Source organism: Sus scrofa, chromosome 1 (assembly GCF_000003025.6).
Source record: "Sus scrofa isolate TJ Tabasco breed Duroc chromosome 1, Sscrofa11.1, whole genome shotgun sequence".
Taxonomy (NCBI): Eukaryota; Metazoa; Chordata; class Mammalia; order Artiodactyla; family Suidae; genus Sus; species Sus scrofa.
In genome coordinates, this window is record NC_010443.5 from 230122540 (window position 1) to 230136524 (window position 13985).

The 13985-nt window shown below is 34.3% G+C and overlaps 1 protein-coding gene across 1 annotated transcript in view; it reads left to right on the top strand.

Annotated features, from left to right (window-relative positions):
* The window catches only part of VPS13A (vacuolar protein sorting 13 homolog A), a 262005-nt gene that overhangs the window by 53201 nt on the left and 194819 nt on the right, over positions 1-13985 (top strand). Inside the window, 7 exon segments of the mRNA XM_021065108.1 lie at positions 978-1040; positions 1800-1926; positions 2777-2871; positions 3224-3290; positions 3293-3365; positions 9093-9282; positions 9370-9484. Of these exon segments, the coding sequence (XP_020920767.1) occupies positions 978-1040; positions 1800-1926; positions 2777-2871; positions 3224-3290; positions 3293-3365; positions 9093-9282; positions 9370-9484 (730 nt within the window).

Genomic DNA, 13985 nt, shown 5'->3' on the forward strand with positions numbered 1-13985 from the left:
CTCCTAATTCATAAAGTGTTTCTAGTCTTTACTAGCAAATTTACATTTGATTATCTGTCTTGGGAGTTCTCTAAATATTAGTCTTAATTTTTTAGCATTATTTTAGAAGTGGTTATTTTACAGATGGGTAAGGTACGTACAGCTTAGGAAGTCTAAGAGAAGTTAGTTTCTTGAAATTATTGAAACCATTCTGAATCCAGGCCAGTTTCCAATTGAAAACTCCCTATAGATTGAGTTTTAGTTCTATCTTTATTTTTGAAGTAAGAGACTTTGTGAAGACCTAGGCTGTTAGGAATGCTTGTGTTTCTGCTTTGGTGGTTACAGGTATCTTAATCTGAACCCTACATGTCTCCTGCACAGTAGAACCCTGTGTAAAATCTTCTAGGTAATAGTAGGTCATTGTTTCTTTTCTTGGGGGCAAAGAATGGTTTGAGCATGAAGATCTCGAAAGTAATCATAGAAATATTGTTTAGATATGATGAAAGATTGAGCTTAGTTTATTTCAGTAGCCATAACAACGTTGAAAAGTGTAAAATTTAAAAACGAGTTCTGAGTGTATCTAGATCTACTTAATATATCTTAATGATGATATATGAAGTGTGACATGAATTTTTAGTTGACTGTGACCTTAATGGGCTTAGCATTAGCTAAAGTTAGAACCCAAATAAAAGTCATTCTAAACAGTGCATGTATGTAATCTTTTAGGATGGTATCTGTAAATTTTGTAAAATTCATAACTCTTACATGCATGACTGTGTGTCTGATTTCTTTGTTCAGAAAGTTACTCCATCATTACTAGTTTCCAAGCTGACATATATATATAAGCATTGCTTTTCAGAATTTAACAGGAATGTTATGTTGATGGATGAGCTTTTTTCTGCTTCCTATCATATCTTTTCCTTAGTGCAGCAATTTGATATATTACTAAAGTTATCTATATAAAGTTATTTTTGTAAACATTTTATTTATATTTTTAGGAGCTGGAAAAGGCTTTGGATGTGTTTAATATAACTATAGCAAGACAACAGGCAGAAGTTGAGGTAATTTCAGATTGTCTTTCAATTAATAAAAATAAATCTAGAATCTATAATGATTTGGCAGATGCTGTGATGTTATTGGTATTGTGCTATGATATAATATTTCCTAAAATGGGTTCAAACTTTCTTCTCTTTATTATAAGAAAATTTGATGCAGTGTTTTGCCACATTTATTTATTTATTTATTTATTTTGCTTTTTAGAGCTGCACTTGTGGCATATGGAAGTTCCCAGGCTAGGGGTTGAATCAGAGCTGCAGCTGCCGGCATACACCACAGCCACAGCAATGCGGGATGCAAGCCACATCTGCGACCTACACCACAACTCACTACAATGCTGGATCCTTAACCCACTGAGCAAGGCCTGGGATCGAACCCACATCCTCATGGATACTAGTTGAGTTCGTGATCTATTGAGCCACAGTGGGAACTCCTGCCACGTCCGTTTAAACCCGGACAGGTTCTGTGCAAAAAAAATTCTTTTTAAATATTTGGGCTTATCAAATACAGAGTTCATGTAAAGGTGAAAAGCCAATTTTGTTTTTTTTTTCCCCATCATTGTTGCTTGTAAGATATTGGTGTTATGTAGTTGCTAATCCTAAATTCTGATATTTAGCTAATGTCACCATTACTGTGTTTTATTATTAGTTTGATTATTGTTTACACTTAAACACTAAGATAAGTTTTGGAAATACCATCCTATTTCTTAAGGTAACTTATGTAAAGGATAATTTGTCATTTATTTGAGTATTTATTCATTTTAGGTAAAGAAAGCTGGATATAGGATTTACAGAGAAGGAGCAAAAGAGTCAGAGGAGAATAAAGGATGGTTTAGCTGGCTATGGACTTGGTCAGAATCGCATAAACAACAACCAGATGTTAAACCTGGAAGTATGTCCGTTTCATTTTATAGTGGGGCAGTTAATCAACAGGCTGTGGTAGTGTAGCTAACTATCAGGTGTGAAATTAAGTTTTGCAGGAAATTTTCTCTTTAATTAAAATAGACATTGTAAGTATGTATACATATGATATGTATTTCTTAATATTATCAGTAAAGTTACTATAATATACGTATATATAAATATATGTGTCAAATAATTAAATAAAATACATTTTATAAATCTTACTAATGCTTGCAAAAGAGCATTATGCCTAAAGGACTTAGTAAGTGCACGTAACATGCTAACAGATAAAATAAAAAATTCCAGAAGGGTATATAGACCACTGTAAATTTTCTTTGAAATTATTTCTTGGCAAGATAATTGTTTAAGATCAGTACTTTGGTGGCTTAGGGCTTTAGGTTTACATCCTGGATCTATCATTTATTGTCACCGTGGCCCTGGCAAATTATTTAAGCTTTCTAAACCTCAATGTTATCCTTTTTAAAATGAGGGGAAATTATGATATTAATACTACTACCTGCTTTGTATACTAAGTATGTTTGTTACCTAGCACAGTGCCATTAAGTGCCTAATATAAGTAGCTCTTTTGTGATTACTTGCTTAGTACAAATATTTAGAAATATATATTTCTAAGTTTATTTATGAATTTATAATTTTGTAGAATAAACCTAAAATTGCCAATGCAATCCTAATATTCAGTGAATATAATTTCTTAAAAGTACTATAAAAAAGAGTAAAATTTGCATTTAATTTATTAAAAGCATTCAAATTCGGGGTTGAATTTTTTTTTTCTTCTTGTTATCAGTTAAGGACACAGAGCACTTCTTTATGATTTGTAGGTCTTGAAGAAATGCTGACGCCTGAAGAAAAAACTTTATTATATGAAGCAATTGGCTATAGTGAAACGGCAGTTGATCCAACCTTGCCAAAAACAGTAAAATGTTTTCTTGCCTTATACCTGAACATTTTATGATAGATATAACTATTTTTAAGCTTTAGAAATATATGTCACTGACTTGTTCTGTGATCTTTCTCTGAGTCTGTAAATACTGCATTTCTTTTAATTTCCATGGTAGGGAGAAAAATTGTCCTCTACCTTTTACTGTTATGTGATATGATCTTTTAATATATCAATAGTTGTTTTTGAGGTATTTTTCTGATTTTTGGAAAGAATAAACTATATGATTAGGAGTATTTGTTGTGTTTATATATATATATATATATGTATGTATGTATGTATGTATATAAAATCTTTTTTTCATTTTGTTCCTCTGAATATCCTCTAGTTTGAAGCCATGAAGTTTTTTGTTCACTTGAAAAGTATGTCTATTATTCTAAGAGAAAAACAACAAAGTCTGAGCTGTTAGATATTGTAGTGGAAGAATTTAGCACTTTGATTGTGCAAAGACCAGGAGCACAAGCAATTAAGTAAGTATTAATTCATTTTCTTTTATCTATAAGAAGGCATTTCGCTGTTAGGTTAGGAATTAGATTATAGTCTTAAAGTATTTTATAAAGAGTACTGTGGCTTAATGTATCCTTTTGTACTTTTAGGAACTCAGAGTTTTTTCATAAATATGTATGTCTTGGAATTGTTGAAAAAAACCACATGTTCAGTAGAAAAAACCTCATTATGAGGAAACATGCAGGACACTAGAGAATAATACAAAAATGTCAGCAATCCATGCCATAAAAAAGAAACAGCATTAACAATTTTGTTTTTATATGAGAATGTCTTTATTTTATCTTCTTTTTAAAAAATAGCTTTATTAAGATCAAATTCACATACCATGCAGTGCATCCATTTTAAGTGTACAGTTCATTTATTTGTCATACTGTATTATATACTAATTCCACATTGGTTTATTTACAATGTTGTACAACAGTTATCAATATGTAATTCCAGAGTATTTTAACAACCCCCAGAAGAAACACTATACCCATTAGCAGTCATTGCCCATTGCTCACTCTCTCCAGTGTCTGGTAACAACTAATTTGCTTTCTATTTCTAAAAATTGGTCTGTTTGGGGCATTTCATATAGTGATGTCATATTAATATTGGCCTTTTCTGTCTGGCTTCTTTTACTTAGCATGCTATTTTCAAGCATCATCCATGGTATGGCATGAATTAGTGCTTCATTCTTTTATTGCCTAATAATATTTTGTTGTATGGATATACCACATTTTGTTTGCTCATTCATCAAATGGTGGATATTCTGTTTGTTTCTACTTTTTGGCTATTATGAATAATGCTGCCGTGAATATTGAAGGACAGTATTTTGTATGGACAGGCTTTAATTTTTCTTGGGTGTATTTCGGGAATGAAATTGTTGCCTCAAATGGTAACTCTGTTGAAATTGCCAGACTGTTTTCCAAAGCAGCTACATCATTTTAGATTCCCACCAGCAGTGTGTGAGGTTTCTGGTTATCTACATCCTTGTTAAGACTTCTCTATCTTTTTGATTATAGCCATCCTGATGAGTGTAAAGTGGTATCTCACTGTGGTTTTCATTTGCATTTCCTGATGCCTAATGATACTGAGCATCTGTTCATGTGTTTGTTGGCTGTTTATTTTCTTTTCTTGAGAACTGTCCATTAAATTCCTTTCCCTATTTTTAAATTGGGTTGTCTTTGTATATTGAGCTGTAAATTAATGTTTTATATATCAGTGATGTAAATCTCTTTTTTTCTCCCATTGTGTATGGATATATCATATTTCGTTTGCCTTTATTTTTTTTTGTTGTTGTTGTTTTTTGGGGCTGCACCTGTGGCATGTGAGGTTCCCAGGCTATGGACTGAGTCAGAGCTGTAGTCGCCGGCCTACACCACAGCCCCGGCAATGCCAGATCTGAGCCGCGTCTGCTACCTACACCACAGCTCATGGTAACACCGGACCCTTAACCCATTGAGCGAGGCCAGGGATTGAACCTGCAACCTCATGGTTCCTAGTCAGATTTGTTTCCACTGTGCCACAACGGGAACTCCACATTTGTTTGCCTTTTTTTTTTTTTTTTATTGTATCATTTGAAGCATAAATGTTTTCAATTTTGATGAAGTCCAATATATTTTTTATTTCATTTTGTTAATCTTTGCCTTATTCAAGGATACAAAGGTATATTCCTAAATATTCTTCAGAGAATTTTACTTTCACCTCTTAAATACAGACTGAGGATCCCTTTTTTTTTTTGGCCATGCCTGTGGCATGCAGAAGTTCTGGGCCAAGGGTTGAACCCATGCCACAGCAATGACAATGCCACTGAGCTAGCAAGAAATTCCTATGATCCATCTTAAGTTAATGTTTATGTATGGTGTGAGATAGAAGTTCAGCTTCATTCTTTTTCATGAGATGCTTCAGTTTTCCCAGAACCATATGTTGACTATTCTTTCCCCACTGAATGATCTTGGCACCCTTGTGAAAATGAGTTTAGTGGAGGTGGTGGTATTTTTGGACTCTTAATTCTGTTTCTGTTGATCTCTATGACTAAGCTTTTGCCTTGATTTCTGTCTAAATTTTAAGATCATCTTGTTATATTTCTGCCAGAAAAAAACAGCTTGGATCTAATAAGGATTGTGTTGAGCCTGTAGATCAGTTTTGGGAGTACTGACTGCTAAGCAGTATTAAGTCTTCCAGTCTGTGAACATTGGATTTCTTTATATTTATTTAGATCTTAATTAATTTCAATACCATTTTATAGTTTTCAGAGTATAAGTTTTACAACTCTTTTGTTAAATTTATTCTCATGTGTTTATTTATTGTTTTTCATGCTGTAAGGGAGGAAACAGTTTTTCTCAACCCTTTTTGGGTCCCTGGCTGAGTTGAAAATTAAACTGACAGACACAGATTGATAATGGAAAAACATACAGATTTGTGTAAGTTTTATGTTGACAGAGCATCCTTCATAAGGAAATGAAGACCCAAAGAACCAGTTAGACCTGAGTGTTTTTATGCTAGGCCTGATGAAGAGTAGACAGTTGTGGAGGAATATGGTAGGTTAAATAGTATGAGGTAAGTGTAATATACTGAGGGAAACTTCACAAGCCCTGTTTTTTAGGATTCTTCTCAGTGTCCCTTTGTCTTTGGAGATAAGGATGCTCCTTTCCTCTAGGTATATGGAAGGCACCACTCACATGAGGGTTTTAATATCCTCTTTAAGGAGAGAGAGGTGGCTGAATGTCAGAGCATCCTACTTTTACTGTTTTCTCAGACTCCTTCAGCTTAAAATATTCAAGATTTTGGGGTACTGTGTCATGAACTCCATGAGTTCTGTTATAAGTAAAATCATTTTCTTAATTTTAGTTTTGAATTCTTTATTACAGGAATATAGAAATACAGTTGATTTTTTTTTTCTTTTTTGTCTTTTTGTCTTGTTTAGGGCTGCACTCATGGCATATGGAGGTTCCCAGGCTAGGGGTCTAATCGGAGCTACAGCTGCTGGCCTACACCATAGCCACAGCAACGCCAGATCCTAGCCGTGTCTGCAACCCACACCACAGCTCACGGCAATGCCAGATCTTTAACCCACTGAGCAAGGCCAGGGATCCATCCCACATCCTCATGGTTCCTAGTTGGATTTGTTTCCGTTGCGCCGCTACAGGAACTCTGAAATACAGTTGATTTTTATATGTTGATCTTTGTACCCTGTAACTTTAATAAACTAATTATTTTCAGTAGTTTTGAGTCAGTTCCTTAAGATTTTCTATTCAACTTACCAAGCCATTTGCAAATGAGATAGTATTACATCTTCCTTTCCAGTTTGGATTCCTTTTCTTTTATTTCTTGCCTGTTGCCTTGGTTTGAACCTCCAGTAGTGTGTTGAATAGAAGGGATCAGAATGGGCCTACTGGTCTTGTTGCTAAACTTAAGGAGAGATGTTCAGTCTTTTACCACTATGTATGATGTTAAGTATGGGCTTTTTTGGATGCCTTTTGTCAGTTGGAGAAGTTTCCTTTTATTCTTAGTTTGTTGAGTCTATATTGGAGAATGTTCCATGTGCGTACATTTGAGAAGAGTTATATAATCTGCTGTTGTTGGATGGAGTAGTCTATGTAAGTCTGTTAAGTCTGATTGATTTTTAATGTTGTTCATCTTCTCTGTTACTTTATTGTTCCTTGACCTAGATATTCTGCTTTTATTGAGGATCGGTTAATGAAGTCTCTGTTAGCCTAGAGGTGTCTGTTTCTCCCTTTAATTCTTTCCGTGTGTGGTTTATATATTTTGGTTTATATGTTTCTGATGTTTGCATACATGTTTATAATTGTGTATCTTTGATGAATTTACCCTTTTAATCAACATATAGACTGATTAGTTTGATTTAATTAGTCAAATTAATTTAACTTGATCCATTGACTCAAAGACTATTTTACATGTTATACTCAAGCTCTCTTTGGTTACTATTTGCATAGAATTTTTTTTCTTCTATCTTTCTGTTTTCTTTTTTCTCTGTCTTCACTTTGAACCCATTTGTGTCATTGGATGTGAATGGGTCTCTTGTAGATAGCACTGTATATAGTGTTGTGGTTTTGTACACTGTGCCATTTTCTCTATTTAAACTGTTGAGTTTATTCCCTTTGACATTTAAAATGATTACTGGTAGCGTAGGATTTCTGCCATTTTGCTACCTGTTTACCTAATGTCTTGTACTTTTCTCCCTTAACCCCAGCTCCTCCAGTTTTACTTTATTTTGTGTTTGATTTTGAAGAGTTACTTGTTTATTTATTTATTTGTCTTTTTTAGGGCCGCACCCAGGACATATGGAGGTTTGCAGGCTAGGGGTCCAATTGGAGCTGTAGCTGCTGGCCTACACCACAGCCACAGCAATGCCAGATCCGAACTGCATCTTCGACCTACGACCTACACCACAGTTCAAGGCAATGCCGGATCCTTAATCCACTGAGCAAGGCTGCCAGGGATCCAACCTGCATTCTCATGGATGCTAGTCAGATTAATTTCTGCTGAGCCACGATGGGAACTCCAAGAGTTATTTCCTTATTTTAGTTTATTTTGTTTTTAATTGAGCTAGTATTGATTTATAACATATGACTCTAATGTGTAAAACGTTGTATTTCTGCTTCTGTATACCCTGCAGTGTTCTTGTCCATAAAAATTTACTTTCCATCCTCTTTTTTATTTCTTCCTAATTTCTCTTTCTGTGTATATTTTAGTCACTTTTTTAGTGGATACCACTGAGATTACAATTAACATTTTTTTATATAATTACAATTAACATTTTAAATTTAAGACAGTCTAGTTTGAATTGATACCACTGTAGCTTCAGTAACCTGCAAAAACTGTTCCTCTGCAGTTAGATACTTCTCTTTTATGTTATTTTTTTATAAATTACATCTTTATCCATTGCATACCTGTTAACCTGGATTTATGATTGTCTTTATACATTTTCTTTAAATCTTAGAGGAAATAGAAAGAGGAGTTAGAAACACAAACAAAATGCTGATTTTTATACTTTTGTCTAAATAGTTGTTGTTAGGTGGAGATATTGAATAATATCCTCCGAACTGAGAGAAAACTTTGAGATCAAAAAGTGAGGCAAGCAACTCACTTTATTGAAGTTTATTGTGACCTATATATAGGCAGAAAGGATTGGGTGGGTGGGTGGATGATCCAGAGGCATTAAAAGCTTCACTCCGTGTTACTTAAAGTGTTACAGGAGATTTAAAGCGGCCAAAGCTGAAAATCGAACCTGGCCACCAAGTGAGGAGCATGTCCACAATGACTGAAACTAGGGTTTTTTTCCTCCCCACTGGGGTATCAAGATTATCAACCCATTTGTGTCAGCAAAAAGCACCCTCCCAGTTTTCATATCAGATGAAGAAGGCAAGGTTATAAGTTATTAGGGAATTCATCTGGCTTGGGCACATTGCTTGTGAGTTAGGCTAAAGCTTAGTCATGTGGAAAGGGCATGGAGTTGACAAAATGGAGTCAGTGTGATTCAGCCACATGGTAATAGCTTGACCAGAGTTCTCTTCATAGTCAGTCTTTAATTCAGAGGTAATGGTTGTATATGTTCTTTGGTGTGCATGGAATGGAGTAGTAAGAAATGCAAAGTGAAATCATTTTTATTTTTTATTATTTTGAATTTGAAAAATACTTTAAAATTGTATTGATTGCTAATTTTTGTCCTGTCTTTTTTCATGCAGATTTGAAACCAAAATAGATTCATTTCACGTTACTGGCTTATCAGATAATTCAACAAAACCCCGCCTCCTTTCTTCACTGGATGATGCTGCATCACTCTTCCAAATTATATTTGAGATAAATCCTTTAGATGAAACTGTTGCTCAAAGGTGTATCATAGAAGCTGAACCTTTAGAAATGCTGTATGATGCAGTAAGCATTTTTGTAATTCCTAAGTTTTTAATATATTTCCTTTTGCCTTGAGTTTGTGCCTTATGTTAATGATACTTGTTTTAACAGAAAACAGTGAATAGTATAGTGGAATTCTTCAGACCTCCAGAGGAGGTAAATCTAGCACAGCTGACCTCAGTGACTTTGACAAAACTTGAAGAATTTCGTGAGAAGACAGCAACAGGTAAATGCCAGTATTAATGTTGGTGAATTAAGTACTTAAACTGAACTTTTAGTCATGTTATACTGATTTGAGTAAGTATGCTTTGAGTTTATAGTTCTAGACAAAATATAGTTTTAATTGAAACTAATTTGATACTTTTATATTTAAATACAGATATAGTGATAATCATTTCTTACACTTATGTTAGAAAGGTATAACCTATGGACCACATTCAAATTAATTGCAAATTTTTTAGGATTTTTGAAATTTTTTTTAATAACAAACTGGCCTGTCATTTTCCTTTCATGTAATGACTTTCAAATTTTAATATATTTGCCTCAGAAAATAAAAGTTCCACACTTTTCGTATTCTCTTGGAGAATTGGTGTAAGATCGGGTCTCGTTTCTTCTTGCAGTGTTTGGTGTGATTTAACAGTAAAACCATTTGGGTTTGGATATTTCTTTGGGGAGGATTTTAAATTAGAAATTCCCTTTTTTAAAATATAGATGACTATTGGTATGATCTTATGATTTTTAATGCTTTGTAACTTGTTAAGAGTTGCTTTCTGGCTCAATATAGGTAATTTAAAAAATGTTCCACATATGTTTGGAAAGCGTATCTTTTTGTTTGTTTTGGCCACACCCATGGTATGTGGAAGTTTCCCTGCCAGGGATCAAAGTGACTGGCCAGGGATCCAGTGACAATGCTGTATCCTTAACCTGCTACACCACAAGAGAACTCCTGAAAAGCATATCTTTTTTGTATCTTTGTCCTTCATAAGTAATTATCATGTACTTCAAATCTTTTGTAACCTTACTGGATTTTTTTTTCCCCTTCTTTTTTCACCATATTCTAACAGAGAAATACATGGAAAATACTTCACTATCAATGTAGGTTTGTCTATTTCTTGTAAATCTGTAATTTTCTTCTTTATAAATGTTGACAGTATCATTAGGTACATGCAGAGATAAATTAATTTTCAACCCAATCTTTTTATCTGTTTGAAGCTGTCTATATTTTTAGTAATGCTCTAAATTTTTATATTCTTTATATTTAAATTTTTTTTATTTTTATTTTTTTTGGTTCTGATATTAGATATATTCTAGGTTTCTTTTGGCTTTAAGTTGCCTGCTGTGTGTTTTTTCATTCTTTTACTTACTCCCCCCCCATCTTTATAGTTACTTATTTATTTTTAGGGCTGTACCCACAGCATATGGAGGTTCCCAGGCTAGGGATCTAATTAGAGCTATAGCCCCTGGCCTACACCACAGCCACAGCAACCAGGATCCAAGCTGCGTCTGCAACGTACACCATACCTCATGGCAATACCGTATCCTTAACCCACTGAGTGAGGCCAGTGATGGAACCTGAGTCCTCATGGATGCTAGTTAGATTCACTTCCACTGAGCCATGACAGGAACTCCCCACATCTTTATTTTTAGATGTGTCATGTCAACAACATACAGTGGGATTTTTTTCAAGCTAGATTTAGTCTTTTAATTTTTTTTTATCTTTCTTGCCTGCCTTTGGATAAATTCTAGCATTACTTCCTTGTACCGTTCTGAAACTTAAACATTCTCTTTTTTTACTGTGGTAATAACAACACAAGTTTTTCTCAAAATACAAATTTAATAAAATATTTTACCTTTTCCCAGTCGTTATAGGGAACATTTTAGAACTGTTGAACTCTCCTTCACTAGCCTCATGACCTAATGCTGTTTTTTTTTTTTTTCCTTTTACTTATCTTTTTTCTTTTTTGATTTCATAAGTTTTTTTATTTTTTTTGGTATAGTCAGTGCTGGTTTAGAATTACCTACATATCAGCTACTTTCTTTGCTCTTCATTCTCATTTGTACTCCACATCTTTTATCTGGATTAATCCCTTTTTGTTGTTAGTTCACTTATACATTTTTTTCTTTAGTGAGAATGTGCTGGGGGAAAACTTTTTTGTTATTTTGTTTGGTTTTGGTTTGAAAAAAATTTTTTTGTCCTCTGTTTTGAAAGATATTTTTACTAGATGTATATAATTCAAGGTTGGTGATTATACTTTTCTCAGCACAGTGAAGTGACCATTCTACTCTCTTTTGGCTTCCATTAATTATGTTGAGAATTCAGATGTCAGTGTGTTTGCTGTCTTTGTAGATTATTTGTCCTTTTTCTTTCACATTAAAGATCTTTTTGTCTTTTATATTCTATAGTTTGGCTATAATGTACCCAACTGGGGAGTTCCCGTCGTGGCTCAGTGGTTAACGAATCCAACTAGGAACCATGAGGTTGCAGGTTTGATCCCTGGCCTTGCTCAGTGGGTTAGGGACCTGGTGTTGCCGTGAGCTGTGGTGTAGGTTGCAGACGCAGCTCAGATCCCGTGTTGCTGTGGCTCTGGCATAAGCCGGTGGCTGCTGCTCAGATTTGACCCCTAGCCTGGGAACCTCCATATGCTGTGGGAGCAGCCCTCAAAAAGGCAAAAAGACAAAAAAAAAAAAAAAAAAAAAAAATGTACCCAACTGTAGACCAATCTGAGGATTGGTAGGTTTAATTATTTTTAGAAAATCCTCTAGAAATTTGTCTTGATTCTCTTCTTCTGGAACTCTGGCTAAATATAATTTAGCTTTTCTTAGTCTTTCATTCTTTTTAACTTCTTTTTTTGTTACCTTTCTGTCTGTTTTTCTTGTTACATGCTGGGTAATTTCCTTTATCTTCTGATTTACTGAATCCCTTTTTGGCCATATCTAATATGGTATTAAATCTTCCCATTGAGTTTAATGTCAGTGATTATATTTTCATTTCATTATAATTTCATTTCATTTCATTTCATTAGGAGTTCTGCTTTGTTGTATTTAAAATCTGCTCTGTTTTTCTTTGTAGTTCTGTATTTCCCATGGATATCTTCAAACATGTCTTTTATTTCTTCAACAATTATAAGTACACTTGACCCTTGAACAACATGAGAGCTAATGTATTGTAATTTACAGTGGACTCTCCGTAAGTGTGGTTCTTATGCACCACCAGATTCACCAGTCATACACCGTGAAGGACTGTAAATATTTACTGTTGAAAATATTCAAATATAATCACTCGTATTGTTCAAGAGTCAATTGTATAGTTATTTTATTTCTGTCTCACTAGATAATTCTCTCTTCAGTTATATTATGTGGAGACTTCTGTGCTTTTTCCTCTCTTTAAAAATTTTTTTGTCTTTTTAGGGCTGCACTTGTGGCATATGGAGGTTCCCAGGCTAGGGGTTCAGTCAGAGCTGTAGCCACTGGCTTATGCCAGAGCCACAGCAATGCCAGATCCAAGCCACATCTGGGTCCTATACCACAGCTCATAGCAATGCTGGATCCTTAACCACTGAATGAGGCCAGCGATCGAACCTGCATCCTCATGGATACTAGTCAGATTCGTCTCCACTGAGCCACGATGGGAACCACTCTCCTCTCTTTTATTTCTGCTGGTTCTTATATTCATGTTAACCTTTGTCTTTTTTTATATTTGATGATTTTTGATTGTGAGCTGCTCATTTTTATTGGAAAATTATTAGGGAGAATTCCCTGGATTCTAGGACAAATGGACTTTGATTCAGGGAAGAATTTCATTTTTTTTCTGCCATATCTCTTGAGCATGTTGGTGGGACCACTAGCTAAAGTCATTTCTTGAGATATTTTGGAATGACAAGGAAATGTTGGGCTACATATCTACTTGAAAACTGTATTGTGGTTTTCATAGGGCGACTACCCCCTTCTCCCAATTGTTCTTAGAGACATTCTTTGCATTTTCTTATGGGAATGCTTTGGGGAGAGGGAGGTTTAACTTCTGGATTACCCTTACTTTGAGTATATAGCTTTTAAGATACCGGATTCATAAGAATAACTCCTATTAGACTCCTCAATTTTGTCATCTGTTCCTATGGTCTGTAAGACTATAGCAAGGAGTTCCCATGTTTGCCAAGTACAGAAAAATGGCCTCAGGATAAAATTTTTCTGGCTCCCATTTAAGTGTTAACTAACTCTTTCAGTTTGATTTTTGGCTTGATAGATCCTTACTCTCTTGCCTCCTTTTAGTGTTTTTAGTAGGTTTCTTTGTTGCTGTTACTTCGTGTTGTTTTATATCCAACAGTTTTTGTTGCTGTTAGTGGAAGAGTAGGTTTGGCTACCTACTCATTCATACTACCAGGATTTAGAAATCTAGTTGAATATTTTAGTGTAAATTGAAGACTTTATCTTAGTTAAAATTCATATGGGAAGATTCATCCATTTTCATAGAAAACTCTAGTTGCCTTTTCTGGCTTACATATGGTTTTATTGAAGATGATTTTATAATCTAGGATTTTTCATTGTCTCACAGTAATGTAAAGTGTCATTGTTCAGCATGGTAGATGTAGCTGTAGTAAGTTCACGTATTGGGAAGCAATATGTAGATTCAAATATAACAGCTATGAATAAGTATTTTATGGAACTTAATTTTTAGATAAGTATCTTTCCATTTTTACCTAAATTGAGTTTATGGGTCAAAAACTTCTTTT